Raw genomic sequence first — 18,349 nt, 5'->3', positions numbered from 1 at the left:
ACATAGATAGACAGACAGAGGCAGAGATAGACAGGCAAAGAGACAGACAGACAGACAAACAAACAAACAAACAGACAGACAGACAGACAGAGGCAGAGATAGACAGAGAGAGACAGACAGACAGACAGATGATAGACAGACAGACAGACAGACAGACAGATGATAGATAGATAGATAGACAGACAGACAGACAAACAAACAAACAAACAAACAGATAGACAGACAGAGGCAGAGACAGACAGAGAGAGACAGATAGACAGATGCTAGATAGATAGACAGACAGACAGACACAGACAGACAGACAGACAGACAGATGATAGATAGACAGACAGACAGACAGACAAACAAACAAACAGACAGACAGACAGACAGACAGACAGACAGAGGCAGAGATAGACAGAGAGAGACAGACAGACAGACAGATGATAGATAGACAGACAGACAGACAGACAGACAGATGATAGACAGACAGACAGATAGACAGACAGATGATTGATAGATAGACAGACAGACAGACAGACAGACAGAAAGACAGAGAGGTATATATATATATACAGACAGATAGACAGAGATAGATAGATAGATAATAGATAGATAGATAGATAGATAGATAGATAGATAGATAGATAGATAGATAGATAGATAGATAGATAGATCTTCTATCTTCGTTCTATCTATCTCTCGCTCTATCTAGTGTGTTTCTCGTTTGTTTGATGGTCGTGTAGTGTTGTGTAGAGGTGAACACTCGGGGGCAGCAGTTCTTACGGGATGAGGGCAGGACTCACACCCGCCCTGATGCTGAACTCAGATCAAGGACTAGTTGCTTTTGTCGTCGCAGTTATAACTAGTACCTGTCAACAGGAGGCGCGTGCCATCCGTTTGATCACGTCCGTCTGATTGACGGAAGGTTTAATGTTACATGTAGTAAGACAAACACTCAGACAAACTTACTCAAAGTGCCACTCTATTTACATTGCCCTCGAGCGACGCGACGCAGGAGACGCGTCCTCTCCGTTCTGTTGCGTCTATTCCCGAGCATTTCCTTTGGTAGTAGGCTGATGGCCGTGTTCTGATTTTGTCGCTGATAGTGTAAATGGGGGTGTGAGTGAAGTTTAAGGCGGAAGTTGAGCTTGCACTCGCGCGCATCTGTCGCTCGATCTTATTGATGCGTTTGGCCGCTCGGACCCTCGCGTGTAAACCAGCCGGCTTTGTCTCGACACGTTTATGAAGTTGCAGTGGGGTAAATAAATCCGACTGAGACAGATGAGCTCTTTTTACGGCGATAAGGCTGCGATAGGACTGGCTGAGGAGCTGAGTCAGGTGCACTGTCAGGATGAGCTGGAGTTTGACTATCTCTTTGAGTATGGAACCACGACGGAACTTCAAGGTTTGTTTCACTAAACTTCTGCATAAAACGTGTGCTGAAGAATATAATTACCAGCATTATGATGCATAGCTGTTTAAACTATTGCAAATAAGTCATAAACATAAAATACAGTAAGTATGCATGAATAAAACCTATTGGCTATATGATTTAATTTAAGGTATATTAAATATAATACCTCAGTAAAAAATTATATGGGGACAGAAACGCTGGGAGGATTTTAAAAATATTGTAATATGTTAATGATATAGATCTATAAATAGTGGAATGTAATGTCATATATATTTTTATTTTTATTAAACAATATTATAGTTGTTGTTAAGTAATCATTTATTTATGTGTTTATTTATTTTTTGTTCACTTAAATAAATTTTATATAAATGTATAAAGATTTTGAAATCAGTGATATTTTAATTGGCACTTTTTACTTAAAGCTTGCATTATTTTTTAAAATTAATTGAATTTATTAATTTACCATCACATAATACATTTTAGACAAGAATTGCATTTTTCCCAAACGGACAGAGTGTGATCATTTCATTCACAGTTATGATGTTGTACATGATGATAATGATATTTCAACTTGAACTAACACAACATCACACATGATATCAAGACAGGACATGTGACAGAATGCAAATTTTCTGTATTCACAGAATGACCTACTGCACATCTCAAAATGTGTAAAATACTACAGAGCACATTATGTAGAATACTGTATCCCATAATGCAATGCGACTTGACCTTTTATTTCCAGTGTGTGAAATGAACCAGAACTAATCTCAACCAGGTTGAGTCAGTTGATTGGACTTCCAAATGTGTAAAAAAGTTTGTGTAAATGAATACACAATATTTGATTAAAAATGCAAAACAGCTGTATTTATTTCCAGCGGTGATTCTACATTGAATTACACCCTGGGCAAGAAAAATTTATATTTTATTATAACAAAAGAAGTGAAAGAGAATATTATATTTCTCAATTGCACAAATCTTTCATTAGAACATCTGAAAAACACACTTAAGAGAATCCAGTTATTTAACTATTGCAATTACAACAGGAAACACACTTTTTAAGGTGCACAATCTTCACCTCCAACATTGCCAAAAGACAATGAACACAATTCTGCCCAAAATATGACAGTATAAGTTATCCGAACTGAAATAAATATACACTATATACATAAATGTGCCAAAAATGTATACAATCAGATATATAAAAAATGTAACGAGCAGTTTTTTTTTTCTTTTTCATGTCATCACATTGTTTAGAGCATTAGAAACAAATGGTCAAAAAATGATAAAAAAAAAAAAAAATCAAATGTTATTCATATGTTATGCTATGTCCTCTGTAGTGGACACTAGGACTCAGTCGTTTAATTTAAAAATGACATGAAATTATATGTATAGGCAAAAACAATGAGATTTTTTTTTCAATCACCAATAACGTTTTGGGTTTATGGATTTTTTATTTTTTACCAAAATTTGTATAAAGATGATTCTCAACTATGTTATGAAAGATATAATGGAATGAATTGATACACAATTTTACTTTATGCAATATGTGGGTAAAATGGCCATAAATTAATATTCCCATTCAATGCAATGTATCTATACACTGTATCTAATTTGCATATTAATGTGTTCTTGGAGCAACATTTAGCTATTGAAAAAAGAAGTGTAATAATTGGAGTAATAATTGGCAACATTTTAATAATAATATCTAATATTTCATAGGAATATTGATGTATAATTTATTTCCGTATTCACTTGTTGTGTCTCCCAAAATGCCCGATAAACATGATTTTAGTCCTGATGTCCTCTACAGTGGACATGTATGAAATCAATGCCCTGTTCTGTAACAAAAAGTCATTTTTTGATTTGAAACCCCGTAAAGTTTTGACATAACGTCTGAAATGTTGGTTTATGAAATACAATTTGAAAAGTAGTACGATTTAAATTATAATTACACAGATTTGAAAATTCCGTTGGCTAATTACAGGGCCTAACGTTAACCCAAATGATGGAAATAAATATAACAGAACTTGTAACAGTTTTGTTGCAAAGCACGATATTATGGTGAATCTGTCCCCCGCGCCGGGCCCCGCTCCCCTTTCCCCTTCTCACACAGCTTCTGTGCACGGCACCTTCTCAGCAAGCAGGGACGCCAATCTGCCAATTCCAATTTCAATTGAAATGATAGATAATAGAAAACCACTTTGTGGAGGATTTTTATTTTTTTTTTAACTGAAAAAATGCCGCCCCGGTTCACCCGTGCCAAAAACCGCTACTGTTTATTTCCATAGAGTCAGATTCCGGAAGTAAAAATTGTGAATCATAACTTAAAGAGAGACGTACTATGAGCTACAAGGTTGTTAATCGACGTAACATGCTTCTGTTAAAGACCTCATCACACATTTTAAATTATTTTTTAAATTAATTATGTTTAACAGTGGAATGAAAAAATACTACATAAACTACAGAGAACTCCACCTATCACAGATTCATAACAAGTAAATTGTGCCAAAAGGAACTCCTCAGTATTCGGTCAATCCCAGAATGCACTGCGAATGACGTATTTGTGTTAAGCATATTTTGCAATGGATGTTGTAATGAACATCTTGAAATCATGATTATATCATTCACAAAGTTTCTTGGCATTGTAGCTTTTTCAGTTGAAGCCTTCAAGTACACACTCTTGTACCTTTGACTTTTTGCCCGATTTTCAAAAATTTTCGCTTCAAATCAAAGTTTGTAACATGATGCTTCACTGCATAGCTCGTTGGTTTGGTTCATGGCTTTTAACTCTTAAATGAAGACTTTTTAAAAATCCCTATGGGAAAAATGTAGAGCTGCTTTAAAGTTGAACTGAGTTCACTTCATAACTAATGAACTTTAAAGTATTCACAGTTATTGAGCTAAACTGAAGCAACAGTGAACTAAATTGAGCTACATTACATGCAATGCTGGCAGATTATTTACCAAATGTAGTCTGTTATTGGTTATAAAATACATGATGAAAACTGTAGTCGGTAATGTAATCTAGATTACTAATTTTAGGTAAAGTATTCTGACTACTTTTGGATTACTTTTAGATTACTTTTGACCAAAGTTGTTTATAGATTTGAATTGGATTATTGTTATTAAAAACAAAGAAACATAAAACATATTCCATTCTTTGTTATCAATGTAATGAAATGTATTAAACATTACAATACTACAGGGTTTCCCAAATAGGGATACTTTTTAAATATATATATATATATACATTGACTGTGTTTATTAACTAGAGTAATTATTTGTCTCATACATGGTACTATGAATAGTATAATTGATTGAGAGAGGTGCTTTTGTCCCCAAATTCAGAAGCTTGGATTGCAAATTAATTTGCATGGCATTTACATGGCCGTTCTATATTGTGAATGTTCAAAGCTAAACTATATGAGACAGTAGAATTTCCTTTCTAAAACAATTTAAACATTTGGAGAATCAATAAATTATGAATAATTCACTGTTATTGTGTGTATAATCTGTAAGCATGTAATCCATAAAAAAAGTATCTGTAATCTGGTTAGCAATATTTAAAAAAAAAGAATCTAATCTAATCAAATCACAGGTACTAATTTTTTAAAATCTGATTACGTAAATCAGATTACATGAAATCAGTTACTACCCAGCACTGATGGCGCTATTGTCTTTGCGTCATAACTAATAAACTTTGCAACATTTATACTGTTATTGAATTTAATTGAATGAACATTGAAATTAAACCGAATAATAAATCTGTTGTTTTTAGAGCTGCTTTACAGCGGAAATTGTATTTGGATCATAAATGAAGATCTTTGCACCATTCACATTGTTATTGCATTTAATTGAATCAACACTGAACTAAATTAAGATGATTATAATGACACTATTGTCTTTTTAGAGCTGCTTTTCAGTTGAAATTGTAACTTTTTGTACTGTTGTATTTTTTGTTTATTACTGTGAAGCTGCTTTTAAACTATCTGTATTGTATAAAATGCTATTAGTAAATGTAATTTGATTTTAAATAAAAGGCAGCATCTTACCCATTTTGTGTCTGTTGTTTGTTTGTTACAGATGAGCAAAGCATCTCCTTGCACAAAAACCTCATCTCTCATCCCAGCCTCTCCTATCCTGTGGAGGAAGCTCAACCGTACGGCATCAAGCAGTGTACGGCTTCCTTCGCCGAACTCAACGAAGGATTCTCTGGCTATGAGCAACTGGAGCCGAAGAGCTTCCTGGAGAACGCCAGACCCAACAGCCAAGCGCTGAGCCCCCGGATCGAGATCACGCCCTCCAGTGAGCACTATAGTCATGGTCGAGACTCGCTCCAGAACCATCTGTTGAACATCAGCCCCAGTCCCGGTCTCACCGTGCCTGGTCACGACCCTTTGGCCTACCGGGAGCCGCAGTGCCTGAGTCCCGCCAGCAGCAACTCATCCACCTCCTGGCATTCGGAGAACTACTCGCCTTGGGCTTCCCCTTGCGTTTCGCCCAGCAATAGCCAAGCAGCTGGAGAACTCTGCCCGCGACTCCAGGGCATCCACACGGGTTCCCCTCGAACCAGTCCGGGTACTTCTCCGCAAACCAGCCTGGCCGAGGACGGCTGCGTGGGGCCGCGTTCTCCTTCGCCCCGGCCCGGTTCGCGTTCCACCTCTCCTCTATGCAAACGCACCTACGACATGTACAGAAACCTGGTGCCGGTGGCCCGTTCGCGCAGCCCGTCGCCCCACGGTGGCCACGAAGAGCATCACACCCCCCAGTATGGCTCCAATAACATCTCAGGGGTCATGAATGGGTTCGGCATCGCCCAAGCTAGTTCCATTCCTACCAAAATCGTGAAGACCAACCAGCAGGCCTACCCGCTTTACCCAGAGAACCACACTGAGAGTTACCTGGTGTCATGTGACCAGGATGTGAAGACCAAACCTGGCCCTGAACCGTTCTTCGTAATCCCTCAAATCTGGCCTAAACAGCTGGTGCCTGGAATATGCAGGTAAATATTTGCTCAAGTGTCATCATTTTCTTTTGATGCAGGGTTTGCTTGAAAAGTGATAGCAATTAAAGGAAGATAATTTGTTGTCATTACAGTTTGGTAAATTATGTCTTTATTCACAATTAAAGATACAAATTTACACTTAAATTTACACTTATTTACATTTTTGATGGTACATGTAAATACCGATCTAGAAAGTAGGATTATCGGTCACCGATATTTGATCCATATGCATATATATATATTGATAATACATTTGAATAAAATAAATTTTTCATTAAATATATATATATTTTTAAATGTATAAAAATGTTGGTTTATTATCTGTTGGCAAACCTGTCAGTTGGCTAAGCAGACCTGGTTATTGAACTGTACCGATAATCTTAAATTTTAAATATTAAACAAAATATTTAATAAATCTAAATTTAATATATTATTTTCACATAAAAATAAAAAACATAAATCTTAAAAACATACATTAACATTCAAATACCCTTATTTTATTATTATTATTAATTATTATTTTACAATTTTAAATAACTGTTTTCTATTTGAATATATTTTAAAATGTAATTTATTTCTGTGATGCAAAGCTGAATTTTCAGCATCATTACTCCAGTCTTCAGTGTTACATGATCCTTCAGAAATCATTCTAATATGCTAATTTGCTGTTTAAGAAACATTTATTATTATTAAAAATGCTGAAAACAGTTGTGCTGCTTAATATTTTTGTGGAAATGGTGTTTATTTTCCAGATACTTTGATGAAAGAAAAGTTCAAAAGAACAGCATTTATTTGAAATAGACATTTTTGTAACATTATAAATGTCTTTACTGTCCCTTTTGATCAGTTAAATGCATCCTTGCTGGATAAAAGTATTATTTAAAAACAAAACAAAAAAATCTTACTGACCCCAAACTATAAATATGTTTCTAGTTTGTCCTGTTATCAGTGGCACTTATTACTTATTACTTGTATAAGATGACATGTTCTGCAAAGCCCTCCATGGCTCACACACCTGCTGCTCTTTTCATGCTATGAATCGGATATGTTAAGCAAATAAGCATGACTATCATCTTTCATCTCTCCCAGCATCCCCGTGGCTTCCTTGCCCCCGCTGGAGTGGCCTCTGCCCAGCCGCACTGATCAGTACGAGCTCCACATCGAGGTGCAGCCCAAACCGCACCACAGGGCTCACTATGAAACCGAGGGCAGCCGCGGGGCAGTCAAAGCCCCTACCGGAGGTCACCCAGTGGTCCAGGTGGGTGTTCATTCTGTCTCGTCTCATTAGACATGCGTGTGAAGGTATTTCCTAGTCATTATGCAATGTGAGGTGATTTCGCCCCAGGTCAGGGCTATGAAAATGGACTTCTGCTCGTCTGTGTGATGTCCGTGCTTTTATCAATCCTCACACAAATGAACGCACTCATTCATTAGTAGTGTGTGCTAAGACGAGCATCACTATTGTTATTGCTCATGATTATGGTCAGGTACTTTTTAATTTTTTTTCCCCCTAAAATCCCTAACCCTAATTATTTAAACGTCAGCTCGTAACTCATCCAGATATGCTAAGCAACACCTTATGAACCTCCCAGAACACCCTAGCAACATGGCATATTTTAATTAATTTTATTATTTTAATATATTTAATTTTTTTAATTTTATTACTTTACAATTATTTTTATTTGTTTACTTTTGTATAACTACTAATTATTATTATTTTTTTTTTATTAATGGCATTTTGTAAAAATATTTCTTGTATTACTTCTTAATTTTATTTTATTAAGTATATTTTGTTTTAAAAAATTTGTATTACTTTTTACATTATTGTTTGTGTGTGTATGTGTTTATTATTTTTTATTACTTTTTAAATCTCTTAAATCTTTTATAAATGGCATTTTTTTTTAAAAAATATTATTTTATTTGCATTACTTTTTAATATATATATATATATATATATTCTTTTTTTTTTTTTTTTGATCAACATTGGTTTTCATGGTGGTAATTTTTATTTTGTCATAGAGTCTTTAGAGTAAGAGGGATTTGCTGCTTCCTGATTTGCTTTTAGATTGCTTAACTCTCTTCAGGAAGTTGTGTTCACCACGAGCTTTTACAGATGCAGTAATGGCAGCTGTATTCTGAAGACACATGAAATTGCTCAGTTTGTTTACCATTTAAAGTTTGAAGTTGCTCGGGTAACAGTTTATATGAAAGCCCTCTTGTTGCTTTTTGCTCTCTCAGTGTAAACCATCTTTAATGGTCTTGTTAGCGGAGCGGCCAGCATCCTTCCGATGTCAGCGCTCTGCTAAAGATTGCAGACTGCCTTGGCAAAGCCAATATGTTTAAAGCTTTCCATTCCCTGGCACTGGCTGTGGTCAGTGCAGTGCGTCGCTGGCCAATCACGAGGCGGGAGTTACTCAGGACTGCTCCTTCATCTACTTTACTTTTCCGACCTCACCACTGACTCACCGCTCACCAGCTGCCATGGCAACCAGGTTCTCAGATGGCCCATGGAAACAGCCATGTTTACCCACTCCATGAGGCCCGTCTCTCGTACCAGAGACACACTTAGACGTTCATGCACAATGACAGTATTTATAGAATTCTGCTGTCAAAATCAATTAAAATCAACATTATGCTGTTAGTAAAAATTTGCAGTCACAGGTTGCTTATCTAAGGTAATTTTGCACTCCAAAATAATAATATATATATTTTCTATTTCATTACAAATGTATTTGTTTGTATTTCTCTCTCTCCTTTTTTTCTAATATAATAATATTAAATCTAATTGTATTTTATTTATTTATTTATTTTTATGCATTTATCCCTATATATATATATAATTATTTATATATATATATATATATATATATATATATATATATATATATATATATATATATATATATATATATATATAATATATATATATATATATATAATTATATATATATATATATATATATATATATATATATATATATATATATATATATATATATAATTATATATATATATATATATATATATATATATATATATATATATATATTTTTTTTTTTTTTTTTTTCAGTTTACTTATGCATTATTTATTTATTTATTTATTTATGTGTTGTATGTATGTATGCTTATTTAATTATTTATCTATTTAGGGATGAAATATAACCCAGAATATTTATTTTCCAAATATCAACTTTCTTAATATTTATTCATTTACTTGTTTTTGTTTGTTTGTTTGTTTGTTTTTTATGTTTGTATTTAATATTGATTATTTATCTATTATTATTATTATTATTATTATTATTATTATTATTATTATTATTATTATTATTGGATAAAATATGATTTGTTTTATGGCAGTTTTTGTCATATTCACCCTTGGGAAAAAATATAAATATATCCAATTAATGTGGATGGCATAGTTGAAATAATTTGGGAAAGTTACTGCGAAATGTTTGAGTTCATCTGATTTTTGAGTGCAGAATTTAGGATTTTGACAAATCTGAGCACAGTGTGAGATGTTTTAGAGGAGACATTATTGAGCTCTTTTTCTTAGGAGAAACATGTCAGAAGCAGGAGACTTAAGCAAACATGTCAATATGCTCTCCATTTAATCCCACCGCTCTTTAGGAGAAGCAGTTGAGATATTAAAGAGATCACCTTTATGATTTGTCTTTCTCAGATGTTGCTTTTAAGAAAGACTTTCATCATATTCTCTTATAATAAAGCCAATCAAAATTTTAGGTTACTAAACCTAGTACTATCTATGATTCTTTTGCTCCAGCTGCACACATTTCAGATGACATATCTGATGCAGCATTGTTGTTCACCAATTTTGTTCACCAAATACGAGAGATGTAGTGTTTACACATGCCCTGCTCAATGTGCTTTTGAATTCCTGAGTAAATTTAGCTGCATCTTCATGCTCTGTGGTTACTGCACGCTTCCTTCCGATCTAGACACTTTTTTTTTTTTTTAAGAGTGCACATCTAATTTGTTACTTGCGTTTTTGTGTGTCATCTGCTTCCAGTATTCACATGACTCTGTTTGTGCAATCATGTCATAGTGATTTGAATATTTTCAGTAAATCACAAAAGGACTCTAAGAAAGGTCAGTGTTTCCATTAGTTGCTTGCAGAGGAAGCAGCTGAAATGTAGTTATTTTGAAAGTGACTTATACTTTCATTTATCATAAAATCTGACGTGTGGTTTTGACACAAACTGAAGGCTGTTAGCTATTTAACAAAACGCAAGATCTTTGATATAAAAAATATAAATTTAAAAGATAGATATGTTTAAACATTTTTAGAAATATTACATTTTTTAAAATGTATTTTTATTTTTAGTACTTTTTATTTTTATTTTATTAATTGCATTTATTTATTTGCATTAATTGCCATTTTAAAATTATTTAATATATTTTATTTATTTTATTTACATAATTTTTTTAGGTTATTTTTACCTCTTTTAATTTTATTTATAAATTGCAGTTTTCTTTAAATATATCCTTTTATTTTTTATTACTTTTAAATTATTTTATTAATTGCATTTTAATATATATATATATATATATATATATATATATATATATATATATATATATATATATATATATATATATATATTTGCTATATATTATTTGCATGACTTTTTTTTACTTTTATTTATTGTGTTATTATTTATTTACATTATTGTTATTTTCTTGGTAGTTATTTATAGACATAAATATGTCAACACAAAGAAAATTGAGGTTGGGAATTTTCAAGATTATGCATTATGCAGGACAAGACTTACAGTTGCAATAGCAAATAAAAACCAAGTTTGTGTTTGCAGAGATCATCAAAGTTAGCTTGAGAAATGCATTTATCTCTAATTGTAGGGACTGTATTAGTTTATTACAAGTTGTTTGAATGGAAAGCTCTCTAAATGATGAAGTAGTTTTTTCACCCTCATATTATATTAAAACTGGTCTTTTTCCTGCACAAAGCCCTTAAGTTGCATTCTCCAAAATCTATAGTCGTGAAATACGTGTAGTTATAATGTAGCTAGATAAAGCCTGTTTTGTTGTTCACCGTATCTTGCTCATCTACAACAAGATGACAAGGCCATAGTTGTTTTTCTCATTGGGCTTGCCATGTTTTGCATATGAAAATGTGAGCCATTTGCCTCTGTGTCAGACAGGACTTGAAAGCTCTTCTGAATTATTAACCTTCAGTGCAGGAATTCAGACAGCAATCCAAGATGCATTTGTGCAATCTCACATTCATCTGCATATGCATAAACCTAATTTTAGAACTTGTTGTTGTTGTTGTTGTAGTTGTTTTGCACTCAGGCACTGTATGATTTCCAAACTGCCACACCAGATTCATTCAGATTTTGGTTTTAATTTGAAATGTATCTTCCACGATCAATCAAATGGCACTTAAAGGACCCATAGGCCACAAACCTGGCCACAGTTTGAGTTTGCGAGTGACTGATGAGTTTGAGGAGATTAGAAGTAGTTTGCAAACGTCACATTTATTTATTTATTTTTTTTTATTGAGAAAACAAGTTGAGTTTGATGATAGGCCAAAACATCAACAAGCATGACAAATATTATATATTTTAATAGTTATATATATTTTAAAAGTTTTTACGTTAAAACTTTTATTCAGCAAGGAAGCATTCAATTAAGTATGCATTTAATTATATTAAATTGATCAAAAGTGACAGTAAAGGCATTTATAATGTTAAAAAAAAATTAAATTTCTGTTTTGAATAAATGTTTTTTTTTTAATTCAGCAAAGAAATATGCACAGCTGTTTTCAACATTGATAATAATCAGAAACGTTTCTTGAGCATCAAATCAGCATATTAAAATTATTTCTGAAGGATCATGTGACACTGAAGACTGGAGTAATGATGCTGAAAATTCTGAATAAATTACATTTTAAATATATATTTCAATAAAAATCAGCTCTTTTAAATTGTAATAATATTTACTATTTTTGTATTATTTTTGGTCAGTTAAATACAGCTTTGTTGAGCATAAGGGAACTTCTTTCCAAAATGTTAAAAAATGTTACCCCAACTTTTGAACAGTAGTATGCATTACAAATGATAGAGTTTAGAACTGAATCATGCTAATAAATATCTCTTTTTGTGCTTTTCTGTGTGTAGTTGCGTGGATACAGGGGCAAGGAGCCGCTGGGTTTACAGATCTTCATTGGCACGGCAGACGAGCGAATCCTGAAGCCTCACGCTTTCTATCAGGTCCATCGCATTACCGGCAAAACCGTCACCACCACCAGCTACGAGAAGATCATCAGCAGCACCAAAGTCCTAGAGATTCCTCTTGAGCCAAAGAATAATATGAAAGCAATGTAAGTAAACCTTGATGATGATGATGATGATGATTCTTCCTCCTCCTTCAGTTTTTGGTCTTAAATTTGCATAGTAACATGGCAGAAATTGCTTTTGAATACTTTTCAGAATTGATTGCGCCGGGATTCTCAAGCTTCGCAATGCCGACATCGAGCTGCGAAAAGGGGAGACGGACATTGGGCGGAAAAACACGCGTGTTCGACTGGTATTCCGTGTTCATATTCCCCAGCCAGGAGGCCAACACGTGTCTCTGCAAGCTGCGTCGCATCCCATCGAATGCTGTGAGTAAAATTAGTCTCCAAAGTGGTGAAATGTACTTAAAATCAGAAGTAAATCAAAGCTGAACCTATTCATTTCTTTCTTGGTTTCTTAAACTCTGAAGGACCTAACAGGTTCAGTGGCTGGATGTTGTTTGTTGATCTGTTTAGGGTCAAGTATTTGAACAGTGTGTGTGAACACATTTCATGCTGTGTCTGGTTGCTCTGCTTCCTCCTCAGTTAGGTTTTGTTCGATGCAAACCAAGGTCAACTGTGTGAAAGAGGAATGAATTTAAAATGAGCCTGATAAATTACAGCTCCCTGTTTCTTTATTAGGAAGTTAAATCTGATAGTGTTGCTGTATTTGCAGACATATCTCAGGTAAAATGCTGTATTATTTAGTTCAGCTTCGTGCGCTTCATTAATTCAGATTACTGCACATCACACAGCTGTCCAAAGGTCACTTGTATTTGTCTTAATCACAGTAGCTGAAGCAGATATTAAATCACAGATACGTTTCACGAGTGCATGTCCTTAATAACTTTATCACCACGTGAAACAGGATTTAATACTCCTTCAGCCTAAAGTAAATAAACAGGGTGTTTAATAAGCCAGATCTTCCTGTCTGGTTGTTTACATGGCATAATGTTCATTTGGCTGAAGAAAATTCATTTCATCTAATTCTTCTAGTTAAAAACCTCTTAATTCCAAAGCAAAAAATTCTAAATGAATTAAAATATGAGCTAAAATACGTTGGCTTCCTAATCTGTTGTATGACTCGCATACTAAGTTCATAGTTTAAGATTCTTAGTGTTATTGCTTGTATCATTTAGTAGGCAGCCCATACCAAGCAACAATCACAGCATTTATATTTTTTAAATATTATTTGAATTGTATAATAAAATTTAAATTAAACTGACTATTTAGATTCATATAATTATGTTATTATATATTATATATTAATTATTTGAATTATATTTAATATTGTATGTAAATATTTTATCTGTATGTATATATATGTATTATATATATATATATATATATATATATATATTATATATATATTAATAAAATTAGTGCATATATATGTACATATTTTATATTTATTATATTTATTATATAACTGTATATATATATATATATATATATATATATATATATATATTTTTTTTTTTTTTTTTTTAAATGAACATATAAATGTATAAAATATATTATTATATTATTTAATACTACCAATAATACATTTTATACATTTATGTGTTTTTAGCTTCATTTTATAAACATGAGGTTTAGTGTCTTTTTGGGAAACATTTTATTGGTCACTTGGCTGACGCTTAGTGACTTATTGATTGCAGAATCAATTGGTGGTCTCTGAAACTTTGCAGTTCATGGGCCATATTCTTACTAGGGTTCAAACGTGTGATATTTAATTCAATCCAAACATCGACATCCATTGTTTGCTCTCTCTTTGACTCTATAGCCCAGAGATCTGCCCACGAGCTGCCCATGGTAGAAAAGCAGGACATGGATGCCTGTTCGGTTCTCGGAGGCCAGCAGATGATTCTCACCGGCCAGAACTTCAGCGCAGATTCAAAGGTGATCTTCATGGAGAAGACTCACGGTAAGCACTTTAAGATTGGTTTTCAAAGTTTCTGCCTAGTACACTTGCAGGTCCACGTGTAATCTGTTTCTGTGCAGATTTTGAAGAAATGTAATTGTCCCTCCTGTGTCAACATATGTGTTGAAATGGGAACTAGGGGCTGGACATACTGAATGCGTGTGGTTTGTTGCTTGATTTTCTAGTCATTTTGATCATTTTATTTATGCTAAATTCTTGTTCAAGTCCTCCTGAGAAGTTTGTATGTAGTAATTTCCCAGGACGGCATACTGCTGGCATACTACAGTTATTTTTTTGTAGCTGAAAGCATGATCAAATCAGCCAATAAACAGAATAAACAAACAAGCTAAATAATTGCCTTTAGTTTACGTCATAGTGAAGCAACACTTGATGCTTTGTACTGCAGACATAAGCAATGAAGCTACTTAATTCCAGTCAACCTCGTTGGGACTAATAGATGGTTGGGAAAGGAAGAAAAGAGTTAGAAAAGAAACACAGATGGACATTTTATTGAACAAAAACTTTGTTCTGAAAGAGAAAGACTGTATATTTTAATTTTTAAGTGTTTATCAGGGTTATTCTAGTTAACTAAAACTATAAAAAACTAAAACTGAAACTTAAAACTAAAATTCAAACCATAAAAAATTATGTTACATGAAATAAAGTTAACCGAACAAATAAAATAAAATAAAAAGCTTATTTCATCTAGCTGGCAAAGGAACATTTCTCATTTTAATTTAGTTTAACTTGAAGTACTAAAATAACTAAAACTGAAAAATAAAATTAATAAAAATAAAAGTTATTAAAAACTAGACATTAAAAATAAAAAACAACTAAAAATGACAAAAACAACAAAATTACTAAAATGAAAATGGAAAATAAAAATCTGATTCAAAATATAAATAAAAGTGTAGTCTCAGTGATACTAAAATAACACTGGTGTTTACCTGCTAAAAGTCAATGTTTAGGAGTACACTAATATATAAGACTCAAAGCTAACAAAAAGTTTGATTTTGTGGGGTTTTCATGCCACTCTTTTTTTTTGTTTTTGTGCTTTTTGTTTGTTTTCTGTGGCTCACACTGAGAAGCAAACTGCGTTGAGGTTGAACTGGAATATCCTACATAAAAAAAAAGTCTGCTGCCAGCACTACAGATAGCGCTTCCCTTTTGTTCAAAGACGTCGCATCTGAGTTGTAACGAGCATTAGTGACAGAATCATCAGCCAATCAAATTTTGACGTTCAATGGCCGCACACCCTCAGTGCTTCTCGACAAAACCCACCCAATCGCATTTCGAGGGATCCCCTGTTAAAAATTGCGTTCCAGGAGTTTTAGGCGGGGTTCCCCAGGTAAAATTCATATTCCAAAGGCTAAATATCACATTATTGAGGTCGCTTCATCCAGCGGACATGAAAAACAACCCGCGGCAACAGAGTTAAAGTAGCCCAATTTGGCAACACTGCGCCCCAGCGTTTAGTTGGGAATTTCCAACGTATGAAAGTGAAATTAAAAGAAAAGAAGAAAATGACAGCCGCAGTCGCCGGCGCCTACACCAGATCTTGTTGCCGATCTACTAAATGCCTTTTACAAGGTGCTCTTTACAAAAGAGGAATAACTGAGAAAGGATAAACTACTTAAACTGAATTTGCTAACAAAGGTTTTGTGCGCAATTTCAAAGATTGCATCTATGAGTGGCTAACAGCTAGCACCGAGCACAACAAGTTATTTGGCCATGTTTACTTTTTAATACGAGTAAAGGGACATGGAATGACAGATGCACTGACTTTATTTAGAAAGTGAGAGGTGAGTGCTTTATTTTTTGACGAGTATTGAATCATGCACATTGTTATGGAGGTGTATGTGATGGTTGATAATGCTGTGGCGTGGTGTGTGGATGTCCAGCATTTGTACAGTTCTGGTGCTGTGGGAGCATCGTCATTTTAGAGTGATGTGAATGTTCATAGTGACCCGTGTATTGGTGGATTACTTTTACTGATCTATGTAGGGAAATTTACTCTGCATTTAACCCACCCTAATCTATCTTACTGATGAAATTGTTGATCAGCTGTCATTGTTGTTGAGAGCCTGTGTGTGGCATAATATGCGAATTATATGCATATGGCTGTGTTAACTGTTACAGAGATGTTTAATATAGATGTGTAAGGTTATGTACAGTAGTTAACAGTTGCTTACGGAAGCCCCTGACTGAAACCCCACGGTGCGCTACTGCAATTTACCCATCAACAGTTTGCATTATTTCGCAGATAAGAGGCAAAGCATCATTGTCCTCTCTTTGTTGTTGTTTCAGTGTGCGGGTGGCACTTCTGTTGAAGAGTGTGTCGCCTTTGTGTCTAGTGACACACATGTGTAGAGTTGCTCTTGTGTGTTGTCTGGCTTATTTAATCAGACATTATTCATAGTGGACAGAAAGTAGGACACACAATGGTTGTTTTCTCATTCTGTTTCCATTTTCATGAGTTATGGTTTTATCTGAAACTAGCAGATTAAATACTCAAACTGAACAGCTGCTAAAACTACGTCATTGCAGACGCTCACAAACCCATGGGTGAACTTTATGAATGACTGTGGCCTGCAAAAGACCATTAGGCTCTCATTTGAATTGTGACCTTTTCTAATCTGTTTCACTCGCATTTGCATGAAGTTTTAGATTTCTGATCTGAATACAGTGTCAGCTTTAAACAGTGCAGCGGCTGATCTACGTCAGTTTTTACCAGGGTCCAATTTCACTGTCGTTTACCTGTTTTTCTTGTATTTTCACAATTATTTCATACTTAAAGTCTACATTAAAGTTGCATTTAATTCACTTAAAATTTGAGTTTTTAGGTATTAAGTTCACAACTATAAGCTTTGGGGCCTTCAATATGCTAGTGCACTCCTAAGTTTACAAAATGAGCTTTTAGCAGACACAAGCATCTTACAGTAATGATGACGTCATCATCTGCTCAAGGCATATACAGTTTTTGTTTAATGAAATGCTCTCTAGAATTGGCAGTAGCAAGTAGCATATCATCTTTTGACCGTGCATTTAAAAAAAAAATAAAAACATATCTCTACAAAGTAAAGGTAAGAGAAATGCAGTAGAGGCAAAAACATTTTTTTCATGCACTAGTCATAATGTGTGGAACCAAAACATGCAAAATACACTTTTAAGTGTTTGTTTTATTGCACTTTATCTATTTGCATCTGTAGATTTCTATCACAATACATATCATTAAAAAAAGGCTGTTTTTTTTTTCTCCACTTCAGTAATACTTACAACTTACAACCAGCGCAAACCGTCTTTCGGCCTGAAAATAGTACTGTCTGGATTTACAAAAGACCCCCTGAAGCCCTGAAAAGGCGTGGACAGAGTTGTTTTTGCGTCTGACCTCACTGAATATGCATTTGTAGGAGTTTCCCTTTCAGACAGAAAATTTATGGGAGGAGAGTATTAAAATGAATCACGCAACATGATTTACTTACATTTGCCCTCGTCAAATTACTGGTATTTGCGCCATTATTTAATGCTCCAGAAAAGCATATCTTAAAGCAGACCCTAATTTGCGCTGCTCTTGTAGATTGTGTTGATCATTATGGAAATGATCTGGCTGCGTCTGTGTTCTTTAATTTGCACATTGTCAGAAAATCACCCGCAAAAATGTTTAATTTTTTTTAATAATAATTTGCCGTTTAGTTAATCTGGCCCTTATTC

At 33.9% G+C, this 18,349-nt stretch overlaps 1 protein-coding gene across 2 annotated transcripts in view; it reads left to right on the top strand.

The window, feature by feature from the left end:
* The window catches only part of LOC109055644 (nuclear factor of activated T-cells, cytoplasmic 2-like), a 34,243-nt gene that overhangs the window by 2,394 nt on the left and 13,500 nt on the right, over positions 1 to 18,349 (top strand). The window contains exons 1-6 of one of the 2 annotated variants that reach the window (XM_042713714.1): positions 839 to 1,387; positions 5,483 to 6,401; positions 7,494 to 7,662; positions 12,560 to 12,762; positions 12,872 to 13,044; positions 14,501 to 14,641. In XM_042713714.1, the coding sequence (XP_042569648.1) occupies positions 1,264 to 1,387; positions 5,483 to 6,401; positions 7,494 to 7,662; positions 12,560 to 12,762; positions 12,872 to 13,044; positions 14,501 to 14,641 (1,729 nt within the window). In that variant the 5' untranslated portion in view covers positions 839 to 1,263. Of the gene's footprint in view, positions 1 to 838; positions 1,388 to 5,482; positions 6,402 to 7,493; positions 7,663 to 12,559; positions 12,763 to 12,871; positions 13,045 to 14,500; positions 14,642 to 18,349 lie in introns of those variants that run through there. The other variant, XM_042713715.1, reaches the window with a different exon arrangement.

The sequence above is a fragment of the Cyprinus carpio genome, chromosome A23, assembly GCF_018340385.1.
Source record: "Cyprinus carpio isolate SPL01 chromosome A23, ASM1834038v1, whole genome shotgun sequence".
NCBI lineage: Eukaryota > Metazoa > Chordata > Actinopteri > Cypriniformes > Cyprinidae > Cyprinus > Cyprinus carpio.
The sequence above is the reverse complement of the archived record's forward strand: the minus strand, read 5'-3'. Positions and strand labels throughout refer to the sequence as shown.